Raw genomic sequence first — 17,529 nt, forward strand, 5'->3', positions numbered from 1 at the left:
AATCTATCACCGGTTCTCCATAAACGTCTACGTACCATCGCACAGTGGAACGGCTATATGAGACAGAGAGACGCTGATATTTTAGAAAAAATATATTATATTTGAATTCATGACAATAAAAACAGATTTTTATACTTGAAAACATAATAATTTATATATTTATTTATTTCTGTTTACAAAATTAACTTTTCTAAATGGCCCAGCATAAATAATTATAAACCTCAAATCTTAATTCTCCATTGTTAATGAATGTTTCATAAAGTTCATTTAAAATAAATATAAATAAAACATGTACTTGAATATGCTTTTCACAAATTAAAGGTTTTCTTAAAAAACACAGGAAGCCGCATAAAAGAAACATATATATCTTAAAACATAAACACAAATGAAGAAGGAAATTAAGGATAAAGAATTATACCTACTATATCCGTATTGTAGCACATTTTTAGATAACTTGTTTATTTTTAGGATTTTGATGGTCAGGCATCAATCAACAAAATATTGCTAATGTTTGGATTATTTTTTTTTTCGAAAACAAAGACATAGTTTAAAATTCTGTTACAATACAGGAATATAGGTAGGCATAGTATACAGCACGTATACAGTAGTTGTCGACCTCGGTCCTTTTAATCTGGCTGTGCAAAATGTTACCAGTTCTTATTCCCAGCCGAGCGGTTTCAGTAGATAGGTATACATATTTTTCCTTAAATCTAACTGAATCTCAATTAATAATAATGAAGTTATTTAGATTTTAGATAAGTTTTTTATAATAAAATAATACTTTCAGTGGATATATCTTTAATACTACGATAATGAATACTTATGTAACTTATGATTTTGCTTGGTAACATAATAAAAAAATTTTTGAATCAAAAAAAGTTAATTTGATTATTAATTAATTTGATTTGATTTTGATTTTAATTAATTTTAATCAAAAAAAGTTAAAATTTGAATAAAAAAAAGTTAATTTCACACAATTTACCTCTACACAAATGTGCTTCGTTTGTCCGTTAGAGGGCATCAATAAAAAAAAATTAGAATGTTAGAATTAATTTAGTGGCATTTTTTTACGAGAGACAAAAAATGTAGTAAATACTAGAAAGATCATTTTACGAAAAAAATCGTTCGTTGGTGCAGTTGGAAAATATTTCTACTAAATTTTATGTAGGGGTGAGGGTAGTTTTCACCCTTCTCGTACTTTTTCTCTTATTTTTGTGAAATTCCAATGTTTAAGAACTTAGCTAAACATAGGGACCCCAAATCTCATTCAAATCGGGTCTTAAAATATCATAAAAAATGTGCTTATTTTTTTAAAAGGTAGATGCCTTCTAACAGAAAAACGAAGCACTTTTCTAAAGAGGTAAATTGTGTCCAATAAACTTATTTTGATTCCAAAAATACAATAGTAGTTTTATGTTCATGGAATATTGGGACACCCTGTATAAATAATATTAGACTCCTTTCTTAGCCTTTTTATTCAAAGATTTTGTGGTGACAAAATGCCCTTATGCAGTTGTCTCTCTCTTGTCTAACTGTCCTATCTTTTTGAACTTTACTATAAGCATAATAAAATAATTCTGAATTAAAGAATACATTTTATTTTAAAAAGAGTAATTACAGTTGCTGTATTCTTCATAAGGTAATCAATATATCAATTAAACTTTTAGTTACGTAATCGAGGGGGCGATTTTTAAATCCTTGGTTGCCAACAATGGACATATTCGGCGACTAATTGGAATTTAAATTTCGCGCTGGGCATTCAGGTGGTAGCTCTACTGTAAAAAATGTCAAGTTGCCGAATTTATTTATTTGCTGACAATCGTTTGCTCATTCGTTTTGACACTTTAGTTTTGTATTACAGTTTTTAGTTTAAATAAATAGTGCTTTTATACTTTAAGCTTAAAAATGTTTACTAGCAGACCTTGCAGTCGAACATTGTTCTTCTTAGAACCTCTTTTAGTGCGAAGTGTATAGGATAGCTTAATGTCGTAAAAACTTATCGCAACTTTATTAGAATATTTTGAACGGGAAAGCGGTAGTCATAGCCATTTATGCCCCTTAAATGCTGTTAAGAAAATTAGTGTTGTTGATGTAAATAATAACTGTTTATATATTTATAATTAATTTCTTTTTGTTTCCTAAATATATTTTGATTTTTGATTAAAAGAAAATGTATAAAAGTCGGCAACGCTGTGCCGGCGAAGGTTAATCACGCGACTAAAAGTTTATTTGGTATGAACTGTATTTAATCATTAACATGTACGAGTACCTAATGCAATATTCCAAATTTTATATACTTTGATAGAATTTTATTTATTTTTAATAAACGTGACATATTTTAAAAATTGCAATAATATTTTTTGTATATGTATAGGGCTCAGAGATGGATTGAACTATGTGGACGTCAGGACTTATTATTAAAACTAGATTTTATGACAATTAGCACCATTCATAACCATTGCCTGGAAACTTATATGGTGAAATTTTGATAAAATAATTTAGTACTCACTAAAAACACGGTATGTCGCTAGTGGTAGGAAAAATAATTTTTAGAGGTTACTAGTTTATTTGGTTGCCTGTGATATGCATATACAGGGTGTTTCCTAATTAATCTAAAAAATAAAAAATCGTTAGAAAACGGCTTAAGGCGGGTTCTTAATAAGTATATTTATTTTTTTCTCGGCAACCGTTTGATGAACAAGAAACACTCAAAAGATTAATTTTGTTGAAAAAGGATGGCCAGTCAAGAAAAAAATATATTTTCTTTAAAAAAGCAGTAGTGTACCATTTATTTTAAGCAAAATATCGATTTTTTTTTAATTTTTAACACTCTGTAGATCAGAAAGGAGGTACTTTAGACCCAATGGTTATATATAAAAATTGTTTTAAGAACACATGAGGAATCACACCACAATTTTTTAGACTAATTAGAAAACACCCTGTATATTGTCAACTTGACAATGATTGTTGATAAATCAAAAAATACCTTTTCTGTGAAAAAAGCCCGATTTTCGCAGGAAAAATGTTGGTTTTTATTGAATTTGGGCCTGCGTCTGCAAATACCGGTATGTTTTTTAATATTCTATCTATCTAAATTTTAGATATCATAGTCAGAAATAGTTTTATTATTTATTAACTGTAAAAATGGTATACTTATAAGTTTTATCAAATATTGTGATTTACTTTCTGCCTTGTAGTCAAAATTTATATTTAATAAACTGTAAAATATATATATTCTTATGTTTTATTAAAGTTACTCTGATATACTAATATATCAGTGTAACTTTAAAACTAAATCCTTTGAAATCAAATATAAACATAAAAAATATTTACAGCAGAAAAGGCGAAGGCGCTGGGTTAAACGTAGTCTCTACTAAGAACACGGAGGGGCGCTTTGACCCAAAATTTTACTATTAAGTTTCATATCTATCTTAATAGAAGATTATTTTCTTTATCTATGTTCATAACTACAGAGTGTGCAGCGATCATTTTGACAAAATGGAATACAACAATCCATTTGAAAGGTTAGGATTAGTGCCCACTGCAAAACCAACACCATTTTATTGTATTGAGTCTTCGTTTAATGGTTAGTCTCCAGTATAAATTAATATTACAGATCTACTAAGATTTAATAATCAAATTTAATTATTTTAGAGCAAAATTCAATAAATACGCTCATTTAAAAAGCCCCCGCTTCGATCCATTTAAAACAAGCCCTACTCAATAGATGGCGCCACTTCTGTAGGACCATTTTTCAGTATGGCATTTTTTATGGAGTCCATTCTTTTTCTAGCTAGGTATATTCTTTGCCTCTACTCATAAACAAGAAACCCTGTAAAACACGAAAATGGGACACCCTGTACTGCTGTACTGTATAAGATCGTTTTCAAATTGTAACAACTTTTACTTAATATTACATATAAAAAAATGGTCTGTCCCGCGGCACGATCTCTGACAGTGACAATTATTGTGATTGTCATTTTATTCACAAGCAAATATTAGCTTTTTTCGTTTTCCTGTTATTACCATAGACTTAAAATAATTACCGATTCCGAACCTAGAACTTTGCAGCGCATGCGCAAATCAACTAATGTCTTCATATTTCCTTCTGCGCATACGCATCACAGTTCTAGGACGATTCAGAATCGGTAATAACAGGAAAACGAAAAAAGCTAGTATTTTCTGTAATTTTTTGAATGTCGCCTGTCGAAATCTTCCTTGTGTCGTTGGACAGGTAATATAAATAATATTTTGCATAGAGTTTTTTGTGTTATATTTAGGTATATAATATTGCCCTAAATTTAGGTAGAAATTGTAAGACGCGGCAACCTTTTATTTATACACGTGCCGCCACTGCCGCCTCGCCTGTCCGCGCCTCACCGTGTGCGTCGGCTCGATGTTCGATTATTTTATTTTTGACGGGTAGGTTTGTTAAGTCGGTACGTCGTGTACAGTTAAAAGACATTTTCCTAAGTTTTGGCTGTGTAATTTCTAAATTTATTGTCAGTATAGTGAATAGTGAGTGTTAAAATCTTGTTTGCACGATTGTTTACGACAGGAAAATTGAATTAAAACATTTCCGTTTGGTTTGCCTGATGCTCGGTCTGATGTATGACGATGATGATATGTTGCTTATGTTATATTGGCTTTATCGTAGAAGACGAAATAGAAATAGGACATATAGTAAGTACCTATCTCTTGTTAAAATGAGAGTCAATTTATTCTCCCTTGTATTATAGTGTTGCCAGCTTTTTGGATAGAAATGAAATAACGAACATATCAATTGTTTCAAATAAAAAATAAAGTTTCTGAAAGATAATAAATTAAGATAAGAAAATTAAAATATAGAGGGCTCAATTAGGGAATAAACCTAAATAAACCCTTTTAAACAACCGCCTAAAATGTATGACTTCATTTACCCGCATTTGACAAATAAAGCAACCATAAAGATGTAGCAAAGACCACTGCGCATCCTGCCAGTTTCCCACTCCAGGATTCCAAGCGCTCGGACCAATGAATAACATTTATTTGAATAACGCGCCGACTGGGGCCGATGAGCTGTCAACCGACTCTATTTTCTGCCATTTTCGTTGTGTCAGCTGTGTGTTTACAGTCGTTCTAGTGGCTTTGTTTGTGTTTAATTTGGACTTACTATTGTTTAAAAATGCCTAGGTGTGTTGTAAAAAACTGTATTTATAATAAAAGTGCCAATTACTATCGGGATAAGACTGATGTGCATTTATTTCGGTAAGTAATATGAAATTTGATAATTTAAAGTAGCCATGTTGTTTTCTGTTTTAACTTTGTACAGGACAGCATTTAGTACGTTTTCAATTTTTTATTAAATTAATGGAATCCAAATTGATAATTGCAGGAAAATCAGTTACAGTTTTCTAGATTAAGAGAATAATTTCCTTATAAATATATGGAGTTCATTCTCACTTTTATTTCAGATGTTATTGACACGAAACAGTATAATAAATTAGAAATTATTTTAGTTATTAATGTCTGTATATCTAATCTAGATTTTACTTACTATCTTATCTAGCCTTTTACTTTAGCTTTTACTGCATATCTAACCTATACCTGATTTATTTTAGATTTCTAAAAATAATGAGATGTGGGAGTCTTGGAGAGCAGCTTTGGATTTAAACAAAGATGATATTTTTAAATATTCTCACGTGTGTCATTTGCATTTTAAAGAAGATTCATTTGATAATGAAAAATCACCCTTTTCATTACATTTAAAGAAAACTGCTATACCTATATTGGTAAGTGCTAATTTAGAATATTTTATGTTTCAAAGTAATATGAAATATTAATAAACAGGGAATTTAAAAAAAACTGCTAGTTCATTATAAAATATATATTTTTATAATTTAGCCTTTGTCACAATACTTTATTATTATATTTTACTATATTATATTTTAAGATTTAAATAAAGCGAAATGAAAATTTTTTGAAAGTAGTGGTTACGTGACCACTACATTTTATTTTTGATCAATTTTTATACATTTTAAGAATATTTATTACTTTTTTATAGATTACAAGTAACACTTCATGTCGTGCTGCAAGTGAATGTGACCTATCTAGAAAGACCACTGATTCCTTTTGTTCTGAACATGCAAATACAATACAGAGTGTCTCTGTAATGGATTGTAGTTCTCTACCGTCTACTAGCACAGGTGTTTTTAAGGACAATCTAGAACTACCATATAGACCATCGAGTAGCACTGAACCTTTAGAAAATATGACTTCACCACTTTCATCCATTGCCAAGGATATTGCGGTAAGTCTGGTTACAAATGTAATTTGAATTAGAGATCTTAAGGGGAATATATTGGGAATTGGTCTATATCATGAAAACCATTTTGAACTATCAATATCAAAGTATGCTGGATCGAAAACCGCTTTGAACATACAGTACTGCAAAATAATCAACCAAACCCTCAACTGTAATACAGTACTACTGTATAATCAAGAAAAGGAAATGGCGAAAGTGAACTTGGAAATGATGATCGATGACATTCTTCGTATAATTTTTTATATAAAATAACAGTGGTCTTCATATCCAAGCTAACTTTGACACCATTTTTTCAATTGTATTGTATAATTATATCTCAGAAGCTGATTATTTTAGGCATATGATGTTTTAGAAAAAATGTCAGTGTAAGTTTACAGAGAATTAAAATATACTTTAGCACATATGCTATTCAAGTATAAATAAAGATATGTAATAAAAAGCTTTGCTTCTAATATGCAGAATACCTGGATGAACTAAATAAGAAAACATTGTTGATAAAGAACTGTTTTTGACACATACGAGTGTATTACACTAAAAAAGTTTTAACTGTATATTTTAATAACAAGTACAATTGCTATAAGAAAAACTTTGCCTGTATGTAGGGATGTGAGCAAATTATAAAAACTAAATACCCCCAAATTTTTTCTGACATTGTCATGTTACGGTCAAAATGAAAATGACGGTCACGTCATTTATTTTTATGACACTCTTGTCATTTATTTCTTTGTTCACCTAAATTTATGACGTAAATTTATGATATATATCTCTTTATTTCATTTTTTCTTTGAAAACCCCCAAATTTTTCTGACATTGTCATGTAACGGTCATAATGAAAATGACGGTCACGTCATTTATTTTTATGACACTCTTGTCATTTATTTTTATGACACTCTTGTCATTTATTTTTATGACACTCTTGTCATTTATTTTTTGTTCACCTAAATTTATGACTTAAATTTATGATATATATCTCTTTATTCCATTTTTTCTTTGAAAACAAATGGACCTTAGTTACTCAGTGTGATATAGCTGTGTTTTGTTTCATTTTTTTTTTTAAATATTATTATTTTATTTTAAAAGTATACCTAAGCTATGCCTTTAAGCTTATTTAGTGAACGTAGAACCACTAAGACTGATTTTTGTTTAAGTTTGTTTGTATTTGTTAATATATCTTTATCTTTACTTCCCTAGCGATTTTTTTACATTTAAGGTAAATGACCATAAATGACCGTAAATGACACATAAATGACAATGTCATGTCACAAAAATAAATTACCATTTTTACATCCCTACCTGAATGTCTGTAAGCATTTTTTGTTGATTTAACATATTAACAGAATTTATTTTATATTTTGTCGGTTGCATAAAGGCAATCCATATGAATATTTGACATAATGCTTACCATGTTTTAAACTACGGCAATAATTATTAGTTCATAAATATTATTTTCTTACGCTTTGCTAGTAATATTGTTTACTAAACATCAATATACTTTTTCAGGATACTACGCCACGAGAAATGAAATTGACAAAGAAGCTAGTCACAGCTCGAAGAAAAATTAAACGTCTTAGAGCCAGTCTCCAGCATTACAAAAAGAAGTCAGCCACTCTTTCTGATGTCATCAAATCATTATGTGGTAAGGTAACTCCCGAAACTTTGGAAACTTTAGCACAAATAGGTCCTAACGAAGAATTTTTACAGAGGCAAATAACTAAGAAGCACAAATATGGAAATAATTTAAAAGCTTTTTCCCTTACGTTTTTTATTACGTCTTATTTTTTTTTTTCTTGGGTCACCCTTATCACTTAGGGGTATAAAAAATCGATAACAACCTAGTCTCATATCCACTGATTATACATATAAAATTTCATCAAAATCGGTCAAGCCGTTTTGAAGGATTAAGGTAATAAAAACTGTGACACGAGAATTTTATATATTAGATGTATATCATTATTCACTTAAAAATTTCTAAATCCGCTCCTGGCGTGACCCCCACCAAAGGAACCCAGATCGGAAAAACAGGCAGCCTTCGCGCATTATAAAATAGAGCATTTGTTACCTCTTTCTCTTTTAACCTCTTTGAAAGCAACAGAGGGCATCACTAAAAGCGTACCTAATTTTGCATCACCGTAATTTTACGTCGTATGTTTACATTTATTTTTTATTTCTTTTATTTTTAGTTATTAGTAAAATATTGGGTTTTATTGTGACATTAATTTGACTGCGATATAAACTTTATTCTGCGAAGTTTATAAGATCTAAGCTATTTTCACTTGTCAGATACACATACATATAAATTGAAATCGTAATATGTGAGAAGTTATTATTTACATAGCGGGGCACTAAGCACTGCCACAGTTTGTAGCGTTACATAAGTTAGGTTAGGTTATACAGCTGTACTTGTTTTTACAGATATAATTTATGCCTATTTTATCTTCGATTATATTGTGTTGTTTATCTTTGCTGTATTTTTACCATTTTATAATCAAATTGCTCAGTGTTCTTAGTTAAAGGTCTGTGCACATTTTTACCATACACGCATCGTTTCCGGCGGACTGTGTATTCGCATATTTAAATACATGAAGCAATATTTAAATACAGTTTGCTTCAGTAAAGTGGTGTTTTCCCATTTTTCTCGTAAAAACATGTGCAATTTCACTTCTACCTGGATGTAAGACAAAAATCAGTAAGAAGTTCAACATTGGATATACCTATCCAATGTTAGTACCTATCCAATGTTCAGTGTTTTAATTTTTTTCAATTCGAATGAAATTTTGAGAGTAAAAGTTACTATCAGTGCTACATATTTTAATGCCAAAAAATGTGGAAGGATTTACCAGGGACGTGCATATGGGTTACCACTGGAATATTTTTCAAAAAAAAAACATTAATGTGCGGCACCAAGGTTGGGTAGGTAGAAAATTTTATATATTCTGTCGTATTTTCTACACGTAGAAAATTAATATTCTACACTAAATATTTACATGTCCAGACGTAGAAAATTAATATTGTATATTGTAAGCCTTTTTTGAGTTGGTATTTATTTCATATTCTTTAATCGCAACGATTAGTACAAGAAATAAGCTAATAACGATATATCTAATCGTTATTTATTATTTAACAAATGGATAGTTTATAGTATGTCAAAAAATGCTTAACTATTAACTTCGGGGGGATTTGTGACATAATTCATAGACATATCCTATTTTCTGTCATTTTTTGGACGTCGTCTGTCGAAATCTTCCTTGTATTAAAAAATACAAAAGTAGAAACTTCTAAACTAAAAAACGGCTTTAAATATGCAACATTAATTTTGTACCTGTTCTCAGATTTTATACATTTTCTACTTAATATTCTACATTTTCTACGCACTTTTCTACATACACGTAGAAAATTTATTTTCTACGCGTCGTTATCCTACCCTGTGTGCCACTGGCTTTTTATTTATTTTTTCTCCCTTGTTAGTAAAATTGTGTAGGACGTTTAATGCCGATTAAAAATTGTATCTTGACGTTTTGTCGGTTTCGATTGCCTTGATAAGATAAACGCAATTTTATTAATCACAATTATTAACAAAATTAAAATAAAACTAAAATTAATAATTTATTTATTTAATCTAATTTATTATTAAATCATATTAAAATGTGAAACACTAATGTTCAGTGATATACAGGGTGGGTCAATGGACACTTTCCACCCCAATTTTTCTCGTTTAAAATTAAAATTTGCAAAAACGCTCAGACACGTCGATTTAGTTTTCGAGGGGGAAAAGAAAATATCATAAAATCACTTTCACACCTATAACCCCCAAGGCGGGGGCGGCGCCACCCCTAAATTTTTAAATGGAAAGGGGGGCCGAGTGATACCTCATGTGAAAGGTCTTTCAATTCCCTTTTTAATGATATAGATATCATGTACTTTCGTTCAGTAGTTTTAGAGATTTATTGATTTAAAGTAGATTTTAATTTATCAGCTAAGTTGTGAAAAAATCGGTTTTTATTTTTTTTCTCTCTCTGTATGTATTTTTTTGGCAAACTATGTATACTAAAATTTTTAACTAATTAATCTGCATCGATCCACGCTCAAAAATCTTTCAATTCGGAATAAGTGAAAAATGCTCAATTTTGGCCAGGAAAATTTTAGAAATTTTAAAAAATTAAAAAAAAATTTAAGCTTTTTTATTTATAAGCTTAATTTTTAGTATACATAGTTTGCCAAAAAAAAATACATACAGAGAGAAAAAAATAAATAAAAACCGATTTTTTCACCACTTAGCTGATAAATTAAAATCTACTTTAAATCAATAAATCTCTAAAACTACTGAACGAAGGTACATGATATCTTATATCATTAAAAAGGGAATTGAAATACCTTTCACATGAGGTATCACTCGGCCCCCCTTTCCATTTAAGAATTTAAGGGTGGCGCCGCCCCCGTCTTGGGGGTTATAGGTGTGATTTTATGATATTTTATTTTCCCCCTCGAGAACTAAATCGACGTGTCCGGGCGTTTTTCCAAATTTTAATTTTAAACGAGAAAAATTGGGGTGGACATTTTTTTTTTGGCTTGCCTGAAAAAAAGCCTTTTACCATCCTTTTACTATCGATAGTTGCGCCTCGGTGGTACGAAAGTACTACCATTGCACGCAGGCCGCTATCTCCCGTTCGGGACTTAATATCTAACCGATACTTTCCGACAAGTCGGAATTAACTATCTCTGCGCTGTGGTTGTCATTTTGTGGATCTCCCAAGCTCACCTGATGATGGAGTAGGGCTCCGAAACCGGTAGTGAGAGCAGGTTGATCCGCATTATGACAAACACAGCGTAGAATTAAATTTCTATATTAGCAGTTAAGTGGCAAGAATCCTTATATAATTTTATTATAAAAAATAATGGTATTATATAAGATTTTTTAAAAATTTTAACATCCGCACCCATGTTTATATGAACTTTTTTATATTTTCAAGGAATCAACGAGTTCATATTTAACACTTTGACCAGTTAATGATATGAAGAAATTTTAAAGGTTGCTATTAGATTTGGATTAAGGCAAATTAATAAAATTGCGTTTATCTCATCAAGGAGACCGAAATCGACAAAATATCGAGACACAACTTTACTCGGCATTAAACGGTCTACACAATTTAGCTAATAATAAAAAAATCAGTGAGGTACATGTTTCTTTAGAAAAATATTCCAGGGATCACCGATATGCACATCCCTGGTGATTATGTCGACACTTTTTTAGCATTAGAATAAAAATGTCGTACTTATAGTAACTTTTACTCTCAAAATTTCGTTCTAATTGCTAAAAGTATTTGGAAGAAAATTATAATAAATCGAAAAGAAATGAAAACTTTAACCTCCTGAGCTAGGAAACAAATCAGAATCAGACGTATGTTGATATAAAAAATAAAAACTTTTATGGAATTATCTTTTATTAAAATTTTATTAGGAATCACATCTCCCTACGGAGAGATGGCATGTGTTTTATGAAACACCCTGTATATGGGTTATACGATTACGTTTCGTTCAGATTAGTTCCGGCAGCAAAAAGGAGACGTGAACTTGTGTGTTTTTAAAAATGAGTGCACCAAAGAGAGTAAAAGTTTGTTTTGTGAAGGATTGCTTTAGTAACTCGGATGCCACTCCGGATAAGATTTTTATCACTGTTCCCTTAAGGCCAAACCTTAGAAGAATTTGGTTCGAAGCAGCAAGACAACCGTATGCAAGTAGGTCATCAAAATATTGCTGCGAAGATCATTTTGATGTGAGTTATTACTTTATATTGCAATTCTATATTACCTTCTTTATTTAATCTTAAGGGGTAATTTCACTCCGTCGCATCGCACAGAGGTCATTTCAATTTTTTTAGGGATTAATAAATCGAAAAAATAAGGTATCAAAAAACCTACGACTGATGTTGTATTTTATTGTTAATAAACCAGACATGCTTAAACAATAATATTTTTGTATCTCAACATTGGTTGCATAGGCGCAACGCCAAAGTTGATTTTGTCCTAGGTTGTTTCTTTAAATGTTTCGTAAAAAATATTTTTCTTTTGTAAGACTGGATTTTGTAACTTTCAAATACAGGATTTATTCATATTTATTTTCGAAAGACGTTTTTATTATGAGTAATCCTTTTATCTAAATACTAATGCCACAAACTTCAAATATGATTTTTAGAGACAATGTCAATAAATAAAAAATATTTGTTTTCCATTTGGTATGAAGGCAGTCCTTTTGAAGATAAACATACACATGTCTTGACATACAGGAGGGCGACCTAAAATATATTTTTTTTATTTTAATATTTATGTTCTTTTCGGAAAACTTTGCCACCCTGTATAAAGTTATGACGTTTAAGATATACATTCATATGTGCAGAATGAGTGGGAAGTAGCAGCTCACAATAGAACTCAATGGAGAAGAATTGTAAACTCAGTTAACAGCGAGAACCAAAAAGTTAAGAGGCAGCAAAGCAATGAGATTTTTGAATGTCCGGAGTGCGGTAGACAAATAACATCACGTATTGGGCTTTTCAGTCACAGAAAAGCTCATGAAAGAAAACGCCTTGCGTGACCATCTTCTGATGCGTGTCAAATACTCGTCAGCGAGTAATGGCAGTATGTATATATATATGTACATTCATATGAAGTTTTTTTCTTAACATGGGTCAAAGAATCAACTCCTGAATACTAACATGTCGTTTAGGAACATCCATTATATTACTGACTTATTTAAACAAACACCCTGTATAAAAGTACGATTAATTTATTTTGCTTATATAATCTACATCACTTTCCAACTATCATTCAAAAAATATACGTTTCAACTTTCAACTTTCCAAAACATGTATTCTCTGCAATACTGACCTCTGTGCGTCCGCGTAGGAAAAGCAGAACGGCGGATCAGCGTATCGATCTCCAGCAATTCTATTGGCTAAAATTTTTGACGTATGAATTTTCGCGTATTCAAGGCCATAACGCCGTATATTAGCGTATATTGTTGAATTGACGTAAATTGACAGATATTATATTTAAATAGATCGCAAAATAAATTAACTAACTTGTCTCCAATCAGTATTGAAGATGAAATCAAAATTAAAACCAGTGATATTGTGAGGAATTTTGCTAATGCCAAAACATGAAAAGTAGATTTTAACATTGTAATATCTTAGTTTTTATAAAATAAATAATAATTTGACAAAGGCTTCAAAAGAACAATATATCAATACAGCGGATTAATAAAAGCTTTTGTTTAAAAAAAAATTAGGTGTTGATTACTAAGACTGGATTAGTATTCAACTGAGCTCCAGTAACTACCTAACTACCTCCTCCGCCTCTGGTAATTGTTTGGATGTCGTCTGACGATAATCTTCCCTGACACGGTAGACAGACGGACAGAGTTAAATGGGAAGACTTAAAAGCAGTTCAAAAAGTTAACACTTTTCGTATATCCTTTTACCTTTGTGACCAGTACTAAGATTTGTACTTTGTAGTGCATACGTTGCAAATTACATCAGAATTGGATTATCCTTTAAGAGATAAAACTTTGTCAATAAAATGCCAATGGAAACCTTATTTAGTCTAGATTATTCAGTTATGTACTTTAAACTAGAGTAGAAACATTGTGTACTATTTTTATTTGTGTTTATCCTATATTTTAGGTGACAGAAGATATAGAAAACTATATGCGATATAAGCTGGTTGGTGGAAAGGTTTTACTGAAAAATAATGTTGTTCCTCATTTATTTAAACACCAGCTTTTCACAGGTAAACATATCGTGAGTCCATTTGTGACTCAGAACAACTTTCGTTGCACGTCATCAGTGACACCATGCGTCGTCTTATGGAGTTTGCTGGTGGTCGTATTATGATGTGCAACAAAATTTATTTTAATTTCCCCATAGCTTAGAAAAAGATTTCAATTTTCTGTGTAAATTTTCACAAACTTCTGTAACTAGTATTAATTAAAAATATGGAATATGTTACATAAAATTGTGAACTAAATTACATATTAATTGGTAATATTTTCCATAGTTTTATGTAACATTTTGTTTAAAATTTCACATTCTAATATATTATTTTATATAACTAATTGTAATTTTACATTACTAATAAATAAAAATGGACATCGTCCAGATTATCCAGTTCCTTAATTCGTAATTATCGATTTGTTATTAGAAAATCCGCCCTCCTTAATTGGTTGAGCCATGTATTAAAAATTTACCCTTTCATTTATTACCATTGTTAAAGTTAAGGGATGTTTGATTTTTCAAATCAATAATTACGATATAAGCAACTGAATAATCTGGGCCCAAATTGAAACAACACGTAGAGGTAAATATTTGTTTTATTAATAAAATTAAAAAACACATAAAATATTATTTTAATCGTAAATTACGATCACCTAAGAGTCTAAACGCTTAATACTTACATATTAACACAAAACTTAATAAAAAAAAATAAAAAAATATAGCTATAAATATTATGTATGTGTTAAATATACCCTGCTGGCAAGCGAAACCTTGGGTCGGCGATTCACTCCTATGTGTTCACTCCTAGAATGCCATTTTAATCAAGGAGTCTTGGAACTTGGAAGAATAGATGATCGTCAAATGTTTTTCGTGTCTTTTCCTGGCCGGTTAAATATGACCAAATCGTATTTTTAATTATAACTCATTTTTTTCAAATGGAACGAAAGTCAATATCAAAACTTTTCTTACGAATAATTTGATACCAAATAGGTACTTCGTATTTCGAGTCAAATTGTCGTTATATTTATTTTCGTGACACTCTAAATTGAAATTTAAAATACAATTCTTTTTAAGAGAAAATTTATAAGTTGACATGTTATATCATTCTTTTCAGAATATTATTTTCTATGAAATAAAGTAAAAAAATACCGAGGGCTAAAAATCAAAAGTCGTAGTCATTTCCAGTGAAACAGGAAGTGACCGTAAGTTATTGAAAACGTCAATCAATCCTGTCATATGCTACCATACCAAATCTCCCTTTTTTACGTGAAAAAATAGAAAAGTTACAGGGGTGAGCCTCTTTTAAAAAACAACCGGTATATTTTTTTATAGCTTGACAAAGATATGGACAACTATATGGAATATCGATTAAGTAAAGTAAAAGTTCGAATGAAGAAAGACGTGCCATATATTTTCAGATGTCAAATAGATAAACTGACGTCATTAATAAAGCCCAGTCTTAATAAAAAAAGATAAAGAAAAGCAGAAGTTGCGGTTTTTACCGAAACTAATAAAACTGAAAACAATGAGCAAACAGAAACTGAAATTAAGCCCAGTCTTAGTAAAAAAAGACAAAGAAAAGCAGAAGTTGCTGTTTTTGCCGAAACTAATAAAACTGAAAACAATGAGCAAACAGAAACTGAAATTAAGCCCAGTCTTAGTAAAAAAAGACAAAGAAAAGCAGAAGTTGCTGTTTTTACCGAAACTAATAAAACTGAAAACAATGAGCAAACAGAAACTGAAATTAAGCCCAGTCTTAGTAAAAAAAGACAAAGAAAAGCAGAAGTTGCTGTTTTTACTGAAACTAATAAAACTGAAAACAATGAGCAAACATAAACTGAAATTAACCCCAGTCTTAGTAAAAAAAGATAAAGAAAAGCAGAAGTTGCTGTTTTTACTGAAACTAATACAACTGAAAACAATGAGCATACAGAAATTGAAATTAAGCCCAGTCTTAGTAAAAAAAGACAAAGAAAAGGAGAAGTTGCTGTTTTTACTGAAACTAATAAAACTGAAAACAATGAGCAAGCAGAAACTGAAATTAAGCCCAGTCTTAGTAAAAAAAGACAAAGAAAAGCAAATGTTGCTGTTTTTACTGAAACTAATAAAACTGAAAACAATGAGCAAACAGAAACTGGAATTGAGCCCCCGAAACAGCATAGGGATGACAACGATTTGCAGAAGGTTCATGTTGCATCTGAAACAAAAATTTTACATTTTTAAAGTAAATCGGTACAAGTAAATATGGCGCTGACAAAAAATGTCGCATGTAAGTATTCTAATCGTCTACATATAGTCTGTCCAACGATTAGATCTTTGACAGTGATAGATGTGTTTGTCATTTTAATTTCAAAGTAGTTTATTTTATTTTATAAAGAAATAAATTGGTACAATTGAAATGCAAAGCGAGAAATTAATATATTTCAGAGATATATTTAAAATTTTAATAATAACTGTATAAAACTGGAAAAATCTGAGAGTTATTTTATTTAAAAAATATACATACAGGACGAGTCTTAAATAATTGCAAATATTTTTAGGGGTGGTATATTTTGACCCCAGGAACACGTCTATGAGTTTTTTTTTGCAAAAAAAAGATGTTCAAAAACGTGCATTTTCTTTTAAATTTCCCTGTGTATTTTTCGAAAACTTTTTAGAACTGCCTGTTCACCGCTAATTTTCGCACGGTATAATTTCTTAATCTCTGATATTACCATAGTTACGGCTTTACTCTATTGTTACGGCACTGATGCAAATACAGAAAAAATCCGGTGGCTCTCAAAATTTTTCCAAAAAAAATGTTTTTTTAAATTTTCAAACTTAATAACTCGGTTATTTTCGACTTATTTGAAAATGGTAAAGAGAAATTATGTTTTTTTTATCGAGATCTATCAGCCCTGAAAATATTTGCACTTATTTAAGACTCACCCTGTATATATACTCGTATTTTAGGGTGTGTGCCCTAAGTAATAAAAAACAAATAACTTTTAATTAACTTTAATTTTCTCTAAAACGGTATGGAAATTTGTAAAAGTATAAATGGGATTATTTTAGAACAAGCAAACATATTTATGAAGAACGTTTTTTTCTCAAAAAATAGTTTTTCCTCTTGTAAAGACAATCCGGGGACATACTGTAGAGTGCCATTGTTGAGTTAAAACCACTAATTTTTAATTGAGAAGCCTTGGAAAAATAGATTTGACCGTCTAAGGTTTTCTTGTCTTTTCCTGGCAGCTTAAAAGATGACCAAATCGTATTTTTAACTATAACTGTGCTATAACTCAATTTTTTCAAATGAAACAAATACGACTCATTAGCATATTTGGAAAAAGAATTAATTGAAAATGTCAAAACTTGATATACCTATGATATATCATTATGTCATTTTATTCAGAATGTAATTTTCTATGAAATAAAGTAAAAAATGAGGGTATCATAAAAAATCAAAAGTTACAGTCATTTC

At 30.2% G+C, this 17,529-nt stretch overlaps 2 protein-coding genes across 16 annotated transcripts in view; both read left to right on the forward strand.

Annotated features, from left to right (window-relative positions):
• LOC115885660 overlaps positions 1 to 17,529 on the forward strand; it is an 86,565-nt gene that overhangs the window by 40,229 nt on the left and 28,807 nt on the right. For 4 of the 15 annotated variants that reach the window (XM_030904649.1, XM_030904656.1, XM_030904640.1 and 1 more), the window contains exons 1-3: positions 5,596 to 5,771; positions 6,044 to 6,289; positions 7,805 to 7,940. The exons of 7 other annotated variants lie outside the window; for them this stretch is intronic. In XM_030904649.1, coding sequence (XP_030760509.1) covers positions 5,619 to 5,771; positions 6,044 to 6,289; positions 7,805 to 7,940 — 535 coding nt within the window. In that variant the 5' untranslated portion in view covers positions 5,596 to 5,618. Of the gene's footprint in view, positions 1 to 4,227; positions 4,684 to 5,595; positions 5,772 to 6,043; positions 6,290 to 7,804; positions 7,941 to 17,529 lie in introns of those variants that run through there. 4 more of the 15 variants (XM_030904697.1, XM_030904691.1, XM_030904715.1 and 1 more) reach the window with 2 other exon arrangements.
• Positions 11,392 to 14,275, forward strand: LOC115885750. The gene is made up of 2 exons (XM_030904763.1): positions 11,392 to 12,074; positions 13,977 to 14,275. Exons 1-2 carry the CDS (start codon positions 11,889 to 11,891, stop codon positions 14,184 to 14,186), a joined length of 396 nt encoding a protein of 131 aa, XP_030760623.1. The 5' UTR covers positions 11,392 to 11,888; the 3' UTR covers positions 14,187 to 14,275.

This window comes from Sitophilus oryzae, unplaced genomic scaffold, assembly GCF_002938485.1.
Source record: "Sitophilus oryzae breed Bouriz unplaced genomic scaffold, Soryzae_2.0 scaffold_111_pilon_pilon, whole genome shotgun sequence".
Lineage (NCBI taxonomy): Eukaryota > Metazoa > Arthropoda > Insecta > Coleoptera > Curculionidae > Sitophilus > Sitophilus oryzae.